A 21,845-nucleotide genomic window follows, 5' to 3' on the forward strand; every position below is an offset into this window, starting at 1 on the left:
TATTCCTTGAATCAAAAGATGTTGAAACATTATAATACACCTGAATTGATGATGTTGTTCAATTATGCTTAGCTGTTTACGAGATTATACGTTTCACATATGTATAAGATTCTCTACCTTCGGTTTGGGCAAGGTAAATGCCCAGTGCCCACTAGTCATAACCGATGCCAAACGTTCTTCTTCTTCCTTTTTAATTTCTTCTTCCTCTTCTCGTTTATTCTCTTGCTCTCTTGCAAATCTGCTTCCAATACCCAATCCCATACTGCCACCTCTGTGGAGTAAAATCAGACAAAGTCAAAGGCACTATAAACACCTTTCTTATTAGGAGTGAAACCTATTGGGCTATTCCAGTTGAAATCCATACACCCCCTATGGAAGACATGACCTTAATCTCTCACACAGGGGTTGTAGATCTCAAATAGAGTCACACATTCAGATAACCCCATTTGAAATTTACACTCCCTATATGGACGATTAAGGTCATGTTTTCCATGGGGTGTACAAATTCAGCTAGAATAGCCCACTATGTGATATACCTAAGGAGCCAGCATGCATGTACTTACCCTCCCTTGCAATACTCAACACAACCTTTCACAAATAAATATGGCTTAACATTGGAGGATGTACAAGGCAAATATAGGATGTAAGAGATAAAATTAGGATAAATATGTGACGTGATCAAGCAAAATGAGACGGATGTCAGAAATAATGATTTTGAGATATAGCCAAATGATGGAAGGGATTTCTTTTGTATTCTATAGAGGCCGTCAGCGTGACGTCATATGCCGCCATCTTGTGGGTACACGCTGTGATGGTCGTTCGATCTTCATGAGTGAACAGCAAAATCACCGTGTTGATACGCGATAACAGCTGTGTGACAAGTTGCGCCCTGCGCGTAGTTTATTTATTTATTTATTTATTTATTTATTTATTTGAACAGACACTTTTGAATCAGCGGCACACGCCTAAATTGGCGGTGCGTTCATATAAAAGACAAAAAATACATTTCAAACAACAACAACAATAACTCATAGTAATCAATATAAATATTAAATAATGTACAATGTATAAAAGATACACAACCCACTCACGCACACCCCCACGCTCTCATCCCTCTCACCCTTACTCACCCCATTCATATCACACACTGACCCTCACACACATGTACACAAGATCAAACTTATGTATATAGGTCTATATTACAATAATTACAATCAAAATTATTTACAATCATATGTACAAAGGTAAATCAAATCAAATCAAATCACGCACACCCCCACGCTCTCATCCCTCTCACCTTTACTCTCCCACACCCATATCACACATACATAACCTCACACACATGCACACGAAATCAAACTTATGTAGGCCTATATTACAATAATTACAATCATAACTATTTACAATCATATGTACATAGGTGAATTAAATCAAATCAAATCAAGTTACAAAGTACATTTGATAGGCCTACAGATTTTACCAGCATCATTATTTGTATTAGGCCTATAGTGAAACAGATTTGGAATTATTTTGAATTTTAAACTATATTTACAATCATATTATATATGTACAAGAGAGTCCTATATACATAGGTTTACAATTAAACAAATTAATTATAAAGAACATTTAAACAAATTTCACTAGCATCACTTTATCAGTTAATTTTATATTTCCTTAATAATCGATGATCTATATGTCCATGCACGTTTTAAAAAGGATTTGCAAAATATATCGAAACAATTACCACCTTCTTCCCAACTTACGGGGGTACCTAACATGAAACATATTTTTATATCTAAATCACCTGCTATGAATGTTTGCCAAAGGGTCACCGAGGTCACGCTCCAGCTTTAAATACTCTTCAAAACGAATATTATTCAGAGAGCTGCAAGTGAAAAGGAAGTGTCTGAGGTCTTCAATGTGTCCGGCGCATGAACACACAGATCATTTGTACCCACAAGATGGCGAAAGGCTGACGGCCTCTATTGTTTTGAGAATTCTTTCAACTGCTTATATCTCTGGAAAACATTTTCCACTTTTAATGGATTTTCTTCAGAATGTAGCATTGAAAATGGCTGATACAACCAAATAGAAAACTAAAATTGTGAATTGTCTGACAGCAAGAATTGCTTGATTGCATCACATATAGGGCACATTATTATTGGGTATTTGTAAAATAAAGGAACTCGCATTTACACACATCCATCCGATAATCATAAATTTTGATTGAAATTTTGATTTGAAATTTTGATTGATAAGATATGCAGTTGACTATAATAATAAGTTTCATTATCATATTTGAAAAGGCTAAAATGCTACAATGTGGAAAACTAGATAAATGTTCATGGTTGTAGATGTTCCTCACCGGTTAACTTTTGTGCATTTTCACAATCCAAGAAACAATGATGAAATCTATTTATTGGAGAAATATAATAGGGACCTATATAATAACAGGGCAGAGCAATGCCAAGATAACAAGGAGTCAACAATAATAGACCATAGTGCTACCAATCACAGACAAGTGTGTGATAACCACAGACTATTTATTAATACAGACTATTCACCAACATCTTGGATATTCATGAGGGCCAATTGTTTGACCTTGTGTCTTAAACATTGGGTGCTGTTGTGCTACGCAATAGAGCATTGCGTAAACGTATGTGGGTTGCAGTTTCGTATGTCGCAAATCATGGAATGATTGGCCCTCATTGACTTGTAATGCTGGGACTTTACCTGTTGGTGATTAGTCTGTAGTAGTCTGTGGTCGTAACACTTATGCTTCAAGAAAACAAATCCAAGAAAAAGAAATATTTGTACATGTACTCATTACTACTCACCTGAATGAAGGTGGTTTCACAGCAGCGACAGGTGGAGCATTTCTTACATACTGAAATAGATAAAAATGCACACAACATCAGATTACTTGTCACCAATCAATTTCATACTTTCCATGATTTACGCCCCACTTAACTTTTCTGACTGAAGATGATTCAGCCCACTTGCAGGATGAGCTGCAAAGATACTGACCATATGTTACTACTTATTTGATCTGAGACAGGTTTGATGAGACAGGTGCATGGTTCAATTCTTTGTCAATCTTAAGCTATATTGATATTAGACACAGACACCAATATGTCTTACATGATTTAAAAGCAATTCTACAGTACTGATGGACTTGTTTATTTCAAGTCAAACAATGTATGAAAAAGTACATGGAATAAGTTGAAAGCCATAAACCATTTTTGGGGAAAATATTCAAGTTTGAAGTACATTGTATGCATAAATTGTGACAAAATAGGATACACTAGTGAACTGTGATGCACATTATACCACTGACTCACCTCTATGGTCCGAAGTGTGATGGTCATTTGGCGACTGGCCTTCAAAATGACCACTGCTTCAGAATGTGTTACATCAAGGAAGCTTTCACCATTCACATCAATCAGCTGGTCTCCAATCTATACAACAAATTTGGAATATCAAAATTATACTTTTAGATGACACTAAAATGTTTTGAACATTGTTTACTGTTCAACCAAGGCTGTCTGAATTGATGTTTAATCGACAAACCAAGGTGGATTTTTCATGTGTAAAGCTGTGTATGATACATCTTAATACTAATTATGGCGTGTCCGTCCGTCCGTCTGTCCATGGCGCTATCGGCGTTCGCGTGGTTCCGTTCGCTGTGCACTATCGCGTGCTTTCGCGGTGTGCTATCGCGGAGTATCAATGGGCGCGGAGTACAGTGCGCGCATCAAAAAGCATCACTAACAGGTGCATCTCATCGGACCAATAGGCCTATTTCTCCCGATTGATTACATTACTTTAGTAACGGCCTATATCCACGTCCAGATACTAATTTCGGGTCTTCCAATGTGGTAGCAGGACAGGGCTTGGAAGAAGCGAATGATGGGTTTCCAGATTATGGGTAGGCCTACATAACTACAGAAGTAGGCCTAAGCATCACAGCTACAAAACAAAGAGAGCTGTTCATAGTAGTTTAAAAGGTCAGGGCATGTATATGGGTAACGGGTGTTTGGGTAATTAGAAATAGGCCTATCACGAGAACCGCGAAATCTAGTAGTATATAAAGATACATTTGCCAACCAAGGTTGTTATTCACTGCACAATAGTGGACATATCTTCATCATGTATTTGGCATGTAACTGCGACCTGGTTACTGCAGACATATGTGGACTAAATACAGTAAAGTCCACAATTTAATAGCGAAATCTTGTGTGTGTCCTCATTTGCAGGTAAACATGGCGACAAACACCCCTGTGTGTGTTTGTCGCCAACCGAGGACATGTGTATGATGTTTTCATCGCCTAACCGTGGACTAAAATGGCGGATTTTTTGTGTGTATAATACGAAACAGAATTTTAGCCATCACCTGCGGACGGTGGTTTTTACACGTGTGGTCCTCGGTTTCAGGCAAATAGCATTATAAAGCATTTAGCATGCATGTGAGGTCTTTTGCAGCAGTTTGAGATTGCGGACTGTCCTCGGTTGGAAGTAAGTCCGCAGTTTAGGGCGAAAAATCTTGTGTGTGTCCTTGTTTGCCCGCAAACACGTACGCACACCCCATCAACCCCCACACACACCTTAATTATGCACCCTCCTTATTTAGTCAAACATTAGGTTTGAGACCTAACATGATGGGGGGCGGAGAGCAAAAAAATATATGTCCATGAATAGGGCTGGTCAAAAACCTGCTTTGCATAGGGAGAGTAGGTCAAAAAGCTTTCATATACGTATGATTAAAAATATCCAACACCCCACTATTGGTTAACATGGGAATGGTCATTAAGCGCCTAAAACTAGAGGTTTTATATTGATATTATTATGGTTTTCACATATTGACAAACCAGAGATAACTCTAAACCATCTCTTTGTTTTGCAAGGCAAAGCAGGTTTTGCCATTTTTTCTAATTCATGCTTGGCAAACCATGTAAGGCACTTCTCAGGTTATGTAGGGATGGTAGTACATGTAATCTGGTATTTTTCAATATGCATAAATCATATTACCTTGAATCCAAGGTACTCAGCCATAGAACCCTTGGTAATCTTATGAACAAAGATTCCTGGTTGACCATCAGTACCAGTACCAATACCACAGCCAAGCTTCATTCCAGGTTCCAGATTAGCAAACACTTTGCGATCATTTTCTATGACATTGCGCTTGGGTTTAGCAGCAACAGGCTGGCTACCTCCCTGATAAAAAACAGTAAAGAAGACAAACAAACAATATTGTGTGTTATAAAATCAGGAGTCATGGAAGCATCTTCACCAGTATTACATACATGTCTAGATTATATTAAGCCCATATCATACTAGCAATCCCAGTGTGCTATTCAAAATTTGCTAATGATAAGTCATGACTAGCAACGTAGCACCAAGTCAGGTGGCTGTGATTTGACACTAGGGCATGCTAGCGACTTATCTATCAGATATCGGCCATCATTGTTCCGACATAAGTTACGTCACAAAAAATGCTTCACTCCTTGCAAGTATGATATGGGCATTAGTCCTCGCGAAAGGTGATAATGTATTACATGGTACATTGACATGTGTCTATTGTCATAAGTACAGCCCAAGGTAAGTGGACATACAGAAAGAGTAATTTTATCAATTTAGTTTCTGATGTGCTTATATTCAAACTTTCCAAGACTTGGAAAAGTTTTTTCCAACGGTTTTATTATGAAACATTTGAAAAATAGTGCAATATAATATACAAATATCAACTGTCTATGAGTGTTATGGTTAAAATATAATCACAACATCCATCTTTCTTTCATGTGTGATTATATTTGTTTTATATCACTTATATATAAAAGCTATAACTTTTTCAGAATATGTTAAACTAATTTGTCAGCATAACACCAAGTTTTGCTGTAACCTAATTCATATTTTTAAATAATTTACCAGGAACTAAATTGGCAAGTCTATGAGGCCATACATGCACAAGTCATCCTAGGAAGCAATCTCTTCCCTGCACCTGCACAAATAATATGTCTGGCTAAGGGTGATAACATATTATGAACATCTTTGGGATGGTAAAATCCATCAAATGGCATAGGTTGATGGTAAAAATTATTAAATGGTAATCAGCAAATGAACACAAGTGTTTCAATATGGACTCAGGCATTTTGCAAGTGTAACAGCCTATTCCACAGTTATCAGCTACTGGCTGTCATGCTGGTGAAGTACATCCCTAATATGCCATATGCATACTTCTAACCTTTGCAGCTGCAAGTTTCCAAGAAATTTCATCCAGAGCTCCGCTCTTGACTGGGTACATGCCTACACCTGTAAATGATATTGCATAAGACAAAAGAAAGATGACTTTTCTATTTTGACTTTTCTACGCTGAGTGAAATAGATCAGTCAAAATTTGACCGAATGATATATTTTTACTATTACACAAATATTGGCATGTAATATTTGTTTTATATCATGATATCACATGGGTTCTTTTCATGCCATGTGATAGTAAAGACTATCACATGGCTAAAGTCACTGTAATCATGATATAATATACCATTTGATGTTATTTGAAGAAAGTTTGAGGTACAAGACTTGGGGAGTTGACGATGATACAGAATGAAAGTATTTTTATTTTTACTTACACTTCAGAATCTACACATTTCATTTGATAAGTTTGGCATTTTTTGATTGGCTGATTGAATCACATCATTTGCACCTCATTCACTAAAGAAACCCCATCGTATTGCCTGACCCTGGCGTGACCATGTTCTTTTTACACAATAAACAGGTGATAAGCAAGTGATGAATTTGATGATAACTAGTTTTACAAAGTACAGTCACGTAGCAAGGGGGGCTCATGCCCTGGGCACCACCTTAGGGGGTTCCAAATTGACCAATTCAGCATCGATTCAGTGTAGCAAGGGGGACACATGCCTGGGCACCACCTTAGGGGTTTCCAAATTGACCAATTCAGCATCAATTCTGTGCCCCCTCCAATCGATAAACATCAAATTTGTTCTTTTTGTGCACCGGCTCCCCTGGCCCCCCCACTGGCTACGCCACTGTCCTTAGCCCCAGGTGTCACAACCCCCAGCTATACACCACCGCTGCAGAGAACACAATTTTTTGTGCTGTTAACTTTCACTGCTGCAACAACAATTTCAAGTTTATTTTACTTGTTTAAAACTTAAATACTAATTATTTTACTTGTTTAAAACTTAAATACCAACTTTAATGCAAGTTTTATATAATAACTTCTCAAAAAATATGTTTAAATCAAAGTGATATACAAAGTTGTGTCTACAGGAGAGAATGCAGAGTTGTTCAACTGAAGGATGGTGAGCTATATTATCTACAGGTTCCTCTGCCCTCCATTGTAACACACATCTGGTTTACAATACCGTAAAGCTACTTTAATACTTTTGACTTTTCCTTGGTTCCCTTGAAACACATCCCTGGTTTACAATACTTACGTTTGACTTTAAGCATGAGAGTCTTGTGGAGTTTCATTGCAGCTAAGACCTCATTGTGGGTGGCCTGATTGATGCTGTAGCCATTCACACGAATGATCTCATCACCAGCCTGTAAAAAACACAGCGAGGACATCTTACCTTTGTGATCATGGCATATTGCTGGATAGAATCCATATAAACCTTTAGTAACATCACCTGAAGTGCTTGACGGTTTATTATAGTAAACTCATTCGGCAATCTGTTGTGTTCATAATGTTATGATGATGACAACCAGGTTGTCAGTCCTACTAATAACTAAAATAATTGACCCAAAATTTTTGTGGACTTATATGAAAAGGGATATATATATTTCTCTGATTATTTTGCGAAATCACATCATTATTATTTCTTAATGATCTTAAAAACAATGTTATATATTATTAGAATCTGTGAAGTTCTTTTGAGAAATCACATCATTTATTTCTTAATGATCTAACAAACACTGTTATGTATTTTCTATAATCTGTGAAGTTTTTTTGAGAAATTTCTTCAAATTTGTCCAAAGAATGGACTATTCCAATTGAAATCAATACATTCCCAATGGAAAACATTACCATAATATCCCACACATGGGGTGTAGAGTTCAAATGGAGTTGACAACTGTTTAGGTAATCCCATTTCAAATTCACACTCCCTGTGTGGAAGGTTAGGGACATATCTTCCACACAGGGTATATGGATTTTGTCACTCACCTTGAGTCCTTTTTTCTCTGCCTGTGATTTAGGCAGAACATCACATACAAAGATGCCAACATCAAACTCTACGCCACCCACAAATCTAAAGCCAAGGCCTTCGGATCCAGGGCTGCTTACCAGACGTATAATGCGAGTCCTCTCACTGCATGCAACAAACAGCCAGATATCATCATAAGTTTATTCAAACAACAGTTTATTCAAACAAACCTTGTTCCTCAAATAACAGTTTGTTTTCTATGTATAAGATTAATTTTTTCATATTTGAGTCATTTTCCCCTACAAGCACGAAAGTGAACATCACAACTTCAAAGCATGTGCCCCAGTCCTAACAGCTTTGGTGTCTAGCAGTATTTTAAGGTACATTGTACCAACTGATTCCCCATATATAAAAATAACCAGAAAAGGTTTGTAATATTGGCAAATTGTGACTTTAAAGGAGGAGGATTCAACAACTGCATTATCACTTTTTCTTTATCAAGATAGGAATTTTGGCATCAGTGGGAAGCCAGTGATGGTGCATCCATCAAGCTGTCTCTGCTTTGAAGTTACGTGAAGAACACAGCTAGAGGACAAGAGAAAGAGACAAAAAGACAGCACCAACAGGACCCCCACTGATCTGCAACTACTGCAGTCAGACCTGCCTGTCCTGCATCGGCCTCATCAGTCAACAGCGAGCCTGTAGCAAACATGGGCAACAGTTTTTAGATCTTTGTTAGCGAAGCCAAGCTGAGAGAGAGATTCACACTGTATACAATGCATTTTTGACTCTCATATAATAAGGAATCCAAATATAAGCATGAAACTCCATAGGTTGGTTGTGGAAGTCAAGGTTATTTAATCAAAGAGGAAATAGCATGGGATGAAATTGAACCATCCTCTAATAAAGATCTGCTAGTACTTGAAGTCGGCATACAGGATCCCTTCTTGTTTCCTACCATATCTCATCTCCATATTCTGTGACTCAATAATTATCTGAACAACATGTTCTCATGTTCTAATGATCTCAACACAACTCAAGACTGGACACAAAATATTTTAGACTTGGGGGCTTGGAAGCCTAAGGATGCTGGCCTTAATTGAAACAAAAGAATGATGGATTGAAGATAATAAACTGATGTAGTTACAGCCAGGCCCGTAGCCAGGGGTGTGTGGTGGGCGTGTGTGTGTAGGGGGGGGGGGGGGGGTGCTACACCCCTAATGCCAAAGGCCCAAAAAGTCCCATTTACGAGCATACCAAGCAATAAAATAGGTTTTTTATGCCTTTTTTTTTCCAAAAATGTCCAAATCCGCTCCCCCCAGTCCAAAAAGGTCCAAATTTTGAAAAAAAAGGTCCACTCTTTCAAAATCAGCACCCCCCCAAAATAAATCCTGGCTACAAGCCTGGTTACAGCAGCATTTATCTTGATGCTATCTTTATTCATGACTTGGCTATAAACTGAATGCATACTACGTACTGTATGCAATTTGCATGATCTGCTTACCTTGGTGGTTTCGGAATGATCCTATCATATTCTGCCTGATGCTTAGGGACAATGAACGGCCGAATCTCATCATAGAGGATGAGGCGATCTGGAGTAACAGTGATCTCCTTCAACTGTGCTACCAAAGTACGAACACTTCGTACTCTGTGAAAAAAAGAAGGGACATCAATGAGTGCTGTCAACATTTTTCATGTCAAATGTGTTATGGTCCGATTGTAATGTACGGTGTTTTCCACCTTGAGTCGATCGAGACCCTATAAACCATTTAGCCTCATTCAGGGACACAGCTCTTAATAGATGCAGAACCCTAGTCAGCCTATAACCATCACAGCCACAATGTACATAATAAAAAATTATGAGGGTGATTGTCTTGTTCCTAGAAACAGTCAGTTTGTGGTGTTAAACATGTCTATGAAGAAAATTGCCCAAAATTACACAAAATAAGATTTTTAAAATATGTGCCTGAAAAATTTGCCAAATAAATCCCCTACCCCCTTAAATGTTTATGTATACAGTGAGCAAAATAAAAATAAATTTAAACACTTTTAAGTGAACAAAATCAATACTGACTGTTGGTAGTCATGCAGTGCCTTGAATAAGAGTTCTCGGTCTACATCATCTTCAAGAAGCTGCAGAATCTAGAAAGAGAAACAGCCAAAGGTATTAAATACGGTATGAAGTTTTGAATACCCACAGAAATTAAAGCCATAATCTTATGCAAAAACGATCTTATGCAATTTCAGTGAATAGATTAATCTTTTTATGATGAATTTATCTGTTAAATATTGGTGGTCTTTAAATAATCATTGTTTACATGGGAATAATTCCCTAGCCATTGATACTCTTTTGGACAATAGAATATTATGTGATACTGGTTTATCTCATGGTCTTCTGGTATTAAGAAAATTCTTGCTAGTATAGATAGATTAGATATTTGGGATAAACCAAACATATTAACTAAGCACAATTTTCATGTTAATATTCTTTCCAATCTTCAATCCAATTATGAAGTTCAATGTTTAGATTTTATGTGTCAACATCAGCCTAAACTTCGTTCTTATTGTTTGTTCAAAACAAATTTTCATTGTGAGAATTATGTTCTTATGTTTCATCGCAAGCATTTAGATCAAATTTCAGTAGATTAAGACTCAGTGCTCACTCTTTGATGATTGAAAAGGGGCGTCATTTAATACCTAAACTAGATCCTCATAAGAGAATTTGTCATCTATGATTATTGATTTGTTTTTTACATCAAAGGATGAGCTTTTTAGTGAAAGTGGTGTGATTCAAACTTCAATCAGTGATCACTATCTAATTTATGCTATAAGAAAAACCAAGCCAATTAAGGGTCGACATAAAACCATTGATTATCGCTGTTTTAAACGTTTTAATGATCAAAGTTTCATTAATGATCTCTCTGAACAACCATGGAGTGACATTGAACAAATTGACAATGTTGATGATGCGGTAAGCATGTGGAATTCAATGTTATTTGATGTTGTTAACTTTCATTTACCTAAAAAGACCAAGCGTGTTAAATCAACTCCATCGCCTTGGTTAGGTAGGGAAATTAAGCAGTGTATGCATCATAGGGATAGCCTCCATCGTATTGCAACTCGTTCTAATAGTGTAAGTGATTGGAAAGCCTATAAACTTGTTCGTAATCAAGTTACTAGTATGATAAGATCTGCAAAATGTAATTATTATAAGGGCCTAATAGATGAGAGTTGTAATGATTCTGGTAAGCTATGGCAAACACTTAAAAAGGTTATTCCATCCAAAGTTTCCCCAACTCCATCATCTGTTGGGTTTGGAGATAATGTAGTTACATCTGACATTGATATATCAAATGTGTTCAACAGCCATTTTGCTAGTGTTGCAACTAATTTACTTAATGAAAGTGATGAAAGAATTAATGATGTAAACAATGTTAATAATATTGCTGATGTTAATGTGTTACCTACATGCGAAGATCTTCAAGTTAAACCTGTTCTTAATATGCCATGTATTTCATATGATATTGTTGACAGAGAAATTAGCTCCATGAGCAATAAAAAGGCTACAGGTCTGGATGATGTCAGTTGTAAGATACTAAAACTGGCTCGCCCAGTCATTGTAAAAAGTTTAGTTTATATTATGAATCTCTCTTTGTCAAAGGGTATTTTTCCTACTTTGTGGAAAGAAGCCAAAGTAATCCCTTTGCATAAAGGAGGTGATCTTGATAACACCAATAATTACAGGCCTATTTCCATCCTGCCTGTAATAAGTAAGATCATTGAAAGGGCTATGCATAACCATGTTTACTCTTTTTAAATCGAAATGGTATTTTGAATGTTCATCAATCAGGCTTTCGTCCTGGTCATTCTACCGAAACTGCTCTTGTTGATATGGTTGACGATTGGCTTGCGGGCATCAACAATGGTAAAATGACCGGTGTTGCCTTTATCGCCCTTAGAAAAGCGTTCGACACCGTAAATCATGATATTTTGCTAAGAAAGCTCCACGATATTGGAGCATCTGAAGATACAGTTAAATGGTTTGCTTCATATTTGTCATGTAGAAAGCAAAGAGTTACTTTTAAGGGTATTGTTTCTGATTCACTTGAAATGAAAGTTGGTGTTCCCCAAGGCAGTATATTGGGCCCATTATTATTTCTCATTTTTATCAATGATATGCCAAATGTAGTATCACATGGGAAAATATCCATGTACGCAGATGATACCACGCTGTCTGTAAATGGTACTGATACTGATATTATTTCTAAAAAGCTCACTGAAGATCTTTCTGCAATTAAGGCATGGTTAAATGTTAACAAGTTGTTTCTTAATGCTGAAAAGACAAGCGTTATGCTCATTGGTAGTGAGCCTAAGTTACGTAATGATAAATGTTCTGCTTTTTCAGTTACCATTGATGATCGTCAACTTGAAAGAGTTCATAGTGCCAAATGTCTTGGTGTAAAGATAGATTCTAAATTACTCTGGCACAATCATGTTAACTCTGTTATACAGAAGCTTTTTTGTAAAATAGGACTCTTAAGGCGTCTTAAAACATATCTTGACGCACGCACTCTTAATGTTTTATACAAAGCTCTTATTCAACCGCAGTTCGACTATTGTAGTGTAGTGTGGTTTGGTCGCTTCAATGAAGATATGCGTAAATTAAGTGTGTTACAGAAGCGATGTGCAAGAATCATATTACGTGCCAATTACCTTACGTCTTCTGATATAATGTTTCCTATATTAGGATGGGAATCACTTCCAAATCGTGCAATGTATTTCAAATCTTTGTTAATGTTTAAATGTCTAAACGATATGGCTCCACAGTACCTAATCAACAGGTTTTCGTATATACACGAAAAGCATAATGTTAACACCAGTCAAGCTGCGACAAATGTATTGGCTCTTCCGCCTTGCATGAATGGTTATGATACTGTATATTTTAAATCATCTTTTTCATACAGTGGGGTTGAAGTTTGGAACAAGCTGAGTAATGAATTAAGAAGCTCAACAAATATGCAGACTTTCAAGCAAAGATTCAAGTCCTAAAATTTTGTGCATATACTTGTAAATGATGTGTTTTTATTTACTTTGAAAATTGTATGTATTTTTGTATTTTAAATTTGTCTAAGAGTTGTATATACTATATAAATTGTATGTTGTAAATTGTTGCTTTTAAATTATTGTATATATGTGTAGCAGGGCCCATGTTAGACCAGCTATTTGGCTGAATTGGGCTACCCTGGATAAATATGATTAAAATAAATAAATAAATAAATGTACTTTAAATATGATTGAGGATGAATTTCATGTTATTATTAAATGCCCATTTTATGATACTTTGCGTAGAGATATGTTGAAAATTTTAACTGATATGTATGATAACTTTGATAATCTGACTGACGATGTTAAATTTATAAAAATAATGAGTGTCACAGATTTTGATAGTATAAAACCTGTTCTTACTTTTGTAAACTCTGCTTTTCAAGCACGTAGTAACCTAGATGTTTAATAGTTTAGTTTTATAATTTACTTATTCTCTTTTATATTTTCTATATGTGTATCTTTTGTATAACTTGACTGTACCTATTTGTTTGGTGATGTCAATAAAATAACTTGAACTTAATCAGGTTTGTAAATCAAATCAAGTAGTAATTTTTTCTCCATCGCTTCTCGTACTTCTCTTGACTATCTGACATGCTCCTTGCCCAGTATCTTAAGTCTTCTTGGGACCAAGACCATGAATAGAGAGGAAGGCACTTATTTCCTAAGTCACGTATTTGACCAACTTTTGAAGACTGGAAGTAAGACTACTCAAAACCAGAAGCCAGTTTCCCTGGAAAGTGGATCAGATGCTCACATCTGATGAAGTCCTCCGACGAGATGGACGAAATATTAGTAAGTAAAAACTTACTGGTTTTGCCAAACACAAATTTATACTACTTGACTTATGCAATTTGTCAATTTTGCAAGAAAGAGCGGGAATAACAAAGAAAGGGAAAGAAAGAAAAATAACAGGAAGAAAGAAAGAACATGAAAGAATGGGAAATACGGGAAAGAAAGAAAAAAAGAAAGAAAGAACAGGAAAGCATGAAAGAAAGAAAGAACGGAACGGGAAAGCAAGAAAGGGAAAGACAGAAAAAGTTAAATGGAGTTTGGTACGAAAGAAAGCAATAAAGAAAGAAGAATGGGAATGCAAGCAAGAAAGAAAAAAATGGAAAAGCAAGCAAGAAAGAAAGAACGGGATAATTCGTCGGCTGTATTCCATAGTGGCGTATAGTGATTTTTGGTCATTTTTTTGAAAATTGGCACATATGTTTTTAATGATGTTCTCCTTCATTTTTTCTAAGTCTCATCAGTCATAATTAGCTAATTAATTAGTAATTAATTAATTAAATGTGGCGTATAGTTACAAAGTGACATTTTTGTATTCCATAGTGGCGTATCGACCATACGCCACTTTTTATACACATTTTATAATTATGAAATATCGGCAAAAATGAAAAACATCGTATGTCATAGTGGCGTACACGTATCGGACCTATACGCCACTATGGAATACGAACGACGAAAAGTAACGCCATAGGGATTACACAGCGACCGAGGTTTGTTTTCCATAGTGACGTATAGTTTTATTTTCAGTTTGCCAGCAATAGTATGTACATTTATTTCTTTTGAAAAATATATAACAATAAAATCTAATAATTTAGTTTACTACAGAAATTTCACATCATTTACAAAATATAATGAATGTCTGATTTACACAACTCGATTTTAAATTGCCTATTGGCATTTCTTCAAACCCGATTTTCTCGAAAAGTTGTTTATTCGCGGCGCCCCACTATACGCCACTATGGAATACAGACGACGAATTGAGCTGTTAAAAGCGATACGAGTAATATTGTCATGATTTACCATTTCCCCGTTTACAAACAGTTTTACAGTTTCCGTTTACTATATAACCGCTCCCGTTTACTCATCTAGCGGGGCAAATGTGTTAACTAAGGTTTGCCTCTCATTCGCTACTTGCACGGTTCCGCCATTATGCACTATGGCTATGTGCGGGAGAGCCTCGAACTGGCAGCATACATGAATGGGAATTGAACTAGTCATAACGTTCTGTGTAAGGTTACATAATTCTTCCTTTCATGTATGCTGCCAGTTCGAGGCTCTCCCGCACATAGTGCATAATGGCGGAACCGTGCAAGTAGCGAATACCTACATGATGCATGTTTCATGGTTGCCAAATTTGGCAGAGCTGAGAGCTTACACAGTTCCATGCATGCCATGTGTACAATTTTAATGTGATATTTTAGTTTTACACCAGGTAAATTTGACCAGGATATTTATAATCAAAGCTGCGGCTTAAAACACCCTTTTGTGACATACCTTGGACCTGAAATCTCGACTCAAACGCTTTTCCATCTTGAAAAGTTGTTAAAAAGGGCGTTAAAGAAATCAGCTGACAGCAATCAAAACAAACCTTCGGACTTTGACCTCATTTCCCGGAAGCTGGTGAATTTGAGGTCAAACCTGCCTTGTTCATACAAACTTCTAAATTATTATATTTATTGAACTTAAAATGTGTAAATTTGCTTTGACATAATTATCGTTATAACATATTTCATCAAAATATATATTTTAGATGTAAATTTATTTCCAAAAAATTGACTAATAAGCTATATTTAACTCTTTAAAATAATTTCCCTTATTGCATCTAATTAATTTCGCAAGCACTTCGCTGTTTCCGTAGGCATTGCAGGACAATACACCTTCAGAATCGTGAGTAAAACTATGAAATTTAAGATTTTCAAAGATTAGTTTAAACGTTAAAATTACAGAGTGTCATTGTAAGTAGAAGAAGGTATCATCTGTTGAAATATCAGCGTATTTGTATGTTGGGGGGCTAGAAAACTATCAAAACTGTGTTTGCGTATTAACTATTTTGCGACGATGTGTCTCAATCCATTGCATTGCATTGTCAATGCATGAATGGTCGACATGACATGGTAGTGTCATTGACTTTATAATTCCTGATAACTGATAATTTGCATGACGAATTGTAATAATTGACTCATCTTTGCCCTGTCTTCCAGTCTAAGTTTATCGGTATGCTGTAACAGTATTCTCAGATATAGGGTAATATAACTTTGGAAGTGAATTGAATTTATTTTCTCAATTTTTTTGTGCTCCTAAACTTTCATGACTTCTTGTCTTTTTTTTGGAACGACAATTGATGATCTACTTTGGACAATTTTAAATTAAATCTTTGTTAAAAACACATCTGTTCATTGTCAATTTTTCAGATGACTTGTAGTATAAATTGTTTTTCTTTAAAATACATAGTATTTTGTATATTTTCTGTAATTTGCTCAGGTCACCTCTTGTCCTTTGTTTTCATTTATTCTTGTTGTTGCGCATTAGCGGCTCTGGCTGACTTGCATGTTATAAATTTCCATATTATTGTTTATTATTTGTTTATATTATTATTTTATAAACAACTATATGTCTTAAAATTAAATTCATTATTGATTTATATTTTATTAAATTTGTAAAATAACCTGTGTTTCTTAAAATTTAAATTAAAAATACCTCTTTAAATTTTTATGATCATAAGACTGGGCAAAAGATTTAAGGCCAGAGTAATGGAAGACACATTCGTTCACGCCCGAATTAGAGATTTCTTGATATTTATCAACACTAAGATGTACATTCTTTCACTTGAAACTGATAAAATACAACTTGCTAATATTTATTCGTATTTTTGCTTGATTTGTTTCACTCTTTTCAACTCTAAAAAGTCACATGGCTCAAGACAGCTTAGTAAATTGGCGGGATAATGAGTCAGAAATGCTTGAATGCGAAATATTTTGATTACGCAGCGCGATTCGCTTAGCGTGTGTGGCTTAACTCTGCAGTATAGGCGCATTCGTTTTGTTGTTCACGCCAGCAAATGTGGTTTAAACAAAACAAAAATTTGCAGTCAAAATGCCACTTAGATTTTTTAATTATTTTGAATTTTGGCGCACTGAAAGCAGACATTATATAGATTTATACAAAAAGATGCATATTTAGACCATGCACCAGATACAGCTTTTACAAGCGTGAAAGTCTTACCGTTTTAAAATATAAGGACGTTTTGTGCATAATTTTGAATTTTTTTACTAAAACGTCGATTTCTCAGAGTTCACTTTTGACAACATTGCACGATTTTTGTGACAAGATAACTCGAAAAATATGCAAGCAAAAGGTAAACTTTTTGCACTATCGTTTAGAGTACATCAAAGCCTAGGGAAGGTTTTCTCATTTTTTCAAAATATTTGTTTTAAACAAAAATATACACCATTCTGTGCCATTTTTAGCTTAATAGAGTGACAAAATTGCTTTTTTCACATGTTTTTTTCAATATTTCGAAAAAAGAGACGAATTTCAAAAAATTAAAAAACCTTCCCTAAGTTCATGTATTCTTTATGAAAAGCTAACTGAATTTGTTTTACTCTGAACGGATTTTTTTCTAAGTTGTCACAAAAAAATTGGGGTAAAAAAGTGAATTGTTGTGATTTTTTCCAACATGACCGTGCCATTCTTGTGTTTTCCGATTAAACAATTAAAATGCATTCATTTTATTTCTATTTTAAGTTTACTATTTTAAGTTTAATAGTGATAAATAGGCCATCATTACTTTAAAAATTAAGGTGGAATCCCCCCGGTTGTGGTAAAAAAAATTAACTTTACAAATTGGAATTAAGGAAAGAAATACCTTTCTTTTGCTTTTTGTTTGGCAACAATCGGAGCTTCCATTCAAAAGTTATATTCAAAAATGTAACTTCGTGAGGCAATTTTTTAAAAATTAATTCTTATGTATTTTATTTTGACCTCAAATCTTCATTATTATTTGTGATAATTCAAGTGTGTCTTTTCCAAATCAAAATTAAAGTAAAACAGTGTTTAAAAAAAATAAAAAATCCTAAAAACAGTGTTTCTAGACTAAAATTCACTAAATTGCTGATATCTCGAAAACTTTTTTCGCATAAACGCATGTCCACACGGAACACAATATCTCAAAAAGTATTTGAGGTATGGACTTCAAATTTAAACTGAGTGTTGCTGATATGCAGGGCTATAAATTAGACTAGAAGTTTTTAATTCCAAGCTTTGGAACTATGTTGTTGCTATGGCAACATCAAAATAGCATACAACAATAATTATTAAATTTTGAATTTGACCTTTGACCTCCCGGTAGACCCCCAAGACATCACATGATTATCATAATTCTAGTTCAGATTCGAGTCCTGCCTATGAAGAACACATTCCCAAAATTTCATTTCTATTGCTAAAATACTTTTTGAGATATCATGTACCAAAGGCCTCTACCTTTGAAATTCACCAAATCCAATATGGCGGCCGTTACCATGGCAACGGGTGATATGACCAACAATCTGAGTATTGGATTTGAAGGTATACATTCAAGGTATACATGCCACCTAGTTATGGGAAGTTTCATTCACTAAGTTTACCTATACAAGCTTTTGATTCCAGATCACCCAAACCGGGGGGATTCCACCTTAAAACTGCCTTGCTGTTTTTAAGGGGGTACTACACCCCTGCCCAATTTTGTGCCTATTATTTTTTGCATTTTTCTCAAAAATTATAGCACATTGGTGACAAGTTTGAAGTAAGATATGTATATAGGGGCAAGGACTACAACTACTGCACTGGAAATTTTATTTCAGCACAGACAAGTTGTGGAGTTTATTCATTCAAAAAATGAGGGAAAACCAATATTTGATCAATAAATCAATAACTACTTGCCTTGATTTGCTGAATTTTCAGTGCAGTAGTTGTAGTCCTTGCCCCTATAACATATGGTCGAATCAACCAAAAGTGTCCACGGGCCAAAAATAAAAGTCCGAAATAAAAATGTCTCCACAATTTTTTCCTTTTGCCCATTGATTGATGACATATTGGCCTTATGGGGAACCAAAAGTGCCATTACTAATCTTGAAAAATAAATCCAGGCGTGTGATAGTAAATGTGATATCAAAACCCAATGTTACCTACGAATACCACTAGGATGCTTTCACTATCGCAATACTAATCAACCTATAACAAATGGAATATTCTCATTAACGCTTTTTAGGTGTAATGTAGACCACAGGGTGTCAGGAAAATGCTAGCTCAACCAGAAAATATTTGTTTTTATTTTTATAACGCGATCAATATGATCTTAGTAAATTTATGCTAGTTTATTTTTGAAAATGAAGTTTAGGTCAGTTTCTGTATTTTATTTATCAAATGAGTATGAATCAATTTACACATTGTATAAGAACGAGTAAGATATATGTTTTCAAGAATACTAGGAATTATAAGCATACACCTAACGCTTTATACAATGAAAAGGTGAACAAACCCGGGTATTCGTAGGTAACATGAGCGATTTAACAATATCTATATTGCGTTTAGAGGTTTAAAGTTTGCTATTATGGTAATGAATTAATAAAATGGTAGTTTTTAGAGCTCTTTCAGATGGTACGTCCAAATGAATAAATGCTATTACCTTAGATCAAAAATTTTTGATGCTTTTAGCAAGATTTTGACCACTTCATTTTGATATACAAGTAGTTAATCAGCAATTTTACATAATAAATAATTGTTGAATGAATCCGTATATGGGTAATAATAGTGTCCTGGGGTACCGCTTAAAGTTTTGACAATTAATTTCCATTGGTAGCGACACTTCATTACACATGTCATGTATTATGCTGTATTCGTAAGTAACATTTCAGTATTTGTAGGTAAGAATTAGACTTTTGGTGGATATCCCAATCAAAACTTCATTTTATAAAGCACTTTGAATGTATCATTTTCTTTATGTGCGTTTATTGATACTTAGACCCTATCATGTATTAATAATGTCGGTTCACAGCGGTTGAAAGAGTATTGAAGTAAGAAACAAAGGCATTAAAGTGACTTTAATTTGCTTAATTGCACACAACTCGCTTAAAACCGTTATTGCAGACTTGTGAAGTCCATCTTGGAGTCAGTTACGTCTTGTGGCCTTTCATTTGAGGGCAACTACAATTAGCTTTATACCAGGGTCCATCATTATGTTGTCTAGATCATGTGACAATGAGAACAGTCGTTTTTTCCATGGTATTCGTAGGTAACCTTAGCGAAAACGTCAAAAGTTACCTTCGAATAAATCAATTTGGACACAAATTACTCAGACACCAGAAGGTCGGTAAACATTTAAAATGAAGCACACATGACAGTTGACAAATCCAAGTATTTATCCCTTCTAATCTTCTTTGAATCTGATTTTTCTTTCAAATGAGCAGACCGTCGTCTATTTCAGTACATATTTTCAACAATTAAGCCGTATTCAGTTTTGCATGGTGGGCATGTATGTGAATTCGCAACTTTCATTGACATATGATTTGATAGCAAACATACAGGCCTTCGTTATGTACCAATATGGGCATTGGCATGAATGGCGGTGTTTCACAATACTGTCATGATGTCAAATTGTATTCAGTAGGTAACATTCGGTTACCGAAATTTACCTCTGAATACTTGCTTTTATTGTTGACATCTCAGAAATATTTAAACGCAGGCTATTGAAACTTGGTAGAAATAAAGAGTGTATTACCCTGCACCTATTGCTTAACTATTGTTTACTATTCTCTAACTTTGTGGAAATGACACAGCTTTTAACATGTATTAGGAGGTAATGCATATTTTTTACCAAACCTACCTTTGTGCCATTTAGAATTTCTGGCAGCTAAACACAATAATAAAGATGCCTGAATGCAATGCATTTCAGTATTGGACATATCAAAGCTTGTATCAATTGCGCATTTATTAGTGATTTCCATTTTTTAAAGATATATCTAGTGCTATGAAAAATTGTATTCGTAGGTAATGTAAAAACATACCACTCAAAAAATGATCACAAAAAATTCATAATTATGTACAAATATGTGAAAAATTGAACAGGCAATCTTTGAATACACGCCTTTCAGGAAATCAAATTAGATTCAATCCAATGACTTCTTTTCATAACTGATTTAGACGTGTTTAAAAATACTTTAAGAAATATTTTAAAAAATGGGTAAAAATAGCATGTTTTGGGGTCTCTGTGTCTAAGTTTTTCACAGAAGGGGTCTTATTATATATGGTATGAAAGCGTATGATCAAAGCGAATAAACACAATACAAAAATGAATGCCAATTGATTAATACTTTTAAGTTATGGCCCTGAACATGCCGTGTACACTTTTCGTTGGATTCGACCATATATCTTCAAAGGAAATCTGTACCATAAACTAATCAATGGCTAATATAGTTATATACCCCTAAATTAAACATACCAGACTGTCTAAATGAATTTCGGAATATTCCTAACAAAGAAAAAGCACTTTTAATCCTTCGTTTCTGCGATTCATGGAAGCCGCCATGATAGCTGCTTGCGAATCCTTTCTGCCACAAGCGGTAGTGTAACCTTTCACACAGACCAGCGGCGGCGTGTGTTGCTATGGCATTCGCGACCCCCCACAGTGAATTTTGGTTTTTAGTGCTGTTTTTACTTTTCGTTCTCAAAAGACATTGTTGATCATAAATATTACTTAAAATACATTTTTTTATGTTCTTCTGTAGTTTTATGGGTAAAAATTGT

At 35.2% G+C, this 21,845-nt stretch overlaps 1 protein-coding gene across 1 annotated transcript in view; it reads right to left on the reverse strand.

The window, feature by feature from the left end:
* Positions 1–15,669, reverse strand: part of LOC140155877 (harmonin-like) — a 34,322-nt gene extending 18,653 nt beyond the window's left edge. The window contains exons 1-10 of the mRNA XM_072178873.1: positions 15,561–15,669; positions 10,246–10,313; positions 9,676–9,819; positions 8,192–8,336; positions 7,461–7,569; positions 6,242–6,309; positions 5,029–5,214; positions 3,342–3,458; positions 2,838–2,887; positions 118–271 (exon numbers count right to left, since the gene is read on the reverse strand). Of these exons, the coding sequence (XP_072034974.1) occupies positions 118–271; positions 2,838–2,887; positions 3,342–3,458; positions 5,029–5,214; positions 6,242–6,309; positions 7,461–7,569; positions 8,192–8,336; positions 9,676–9,819; positions 10,246–10,313; positions 15,561–15,596 (1,077 nt within the window). The 5' untranslated portion in view covers positions 15,597–15,669. The remainder of the gene's footprint in view (positions 1–117; positions 272–2,837; positions 2,888–3,341; positions 3,459–5,028; positions 5,215–6,241; positions 6,310–7,460; positions 7,570–8,191; positions 8,337–9,675; positions 9,820–10,245; positions 10,314–15,560) is intronic.
* Between the last annotated feature and the right edge of the window lie 6,176 nt (positions 15,670–21,845).

This window comes from Amphiura filiformis, chromosome 6 (assembly GCF_039555335.1).
Source record: "Amphiura filiformis chromosome 6, Afil_fr2py, whole genome shotgun sequence".
NCBI classification, from domain to species: domain Eukaryota; kingdom Metazoa; phylum Echinodermata; class Ophiuroidea; order Amphilepidida; family Amphiuridae; genus Amphiura; species Amphiura filiformis.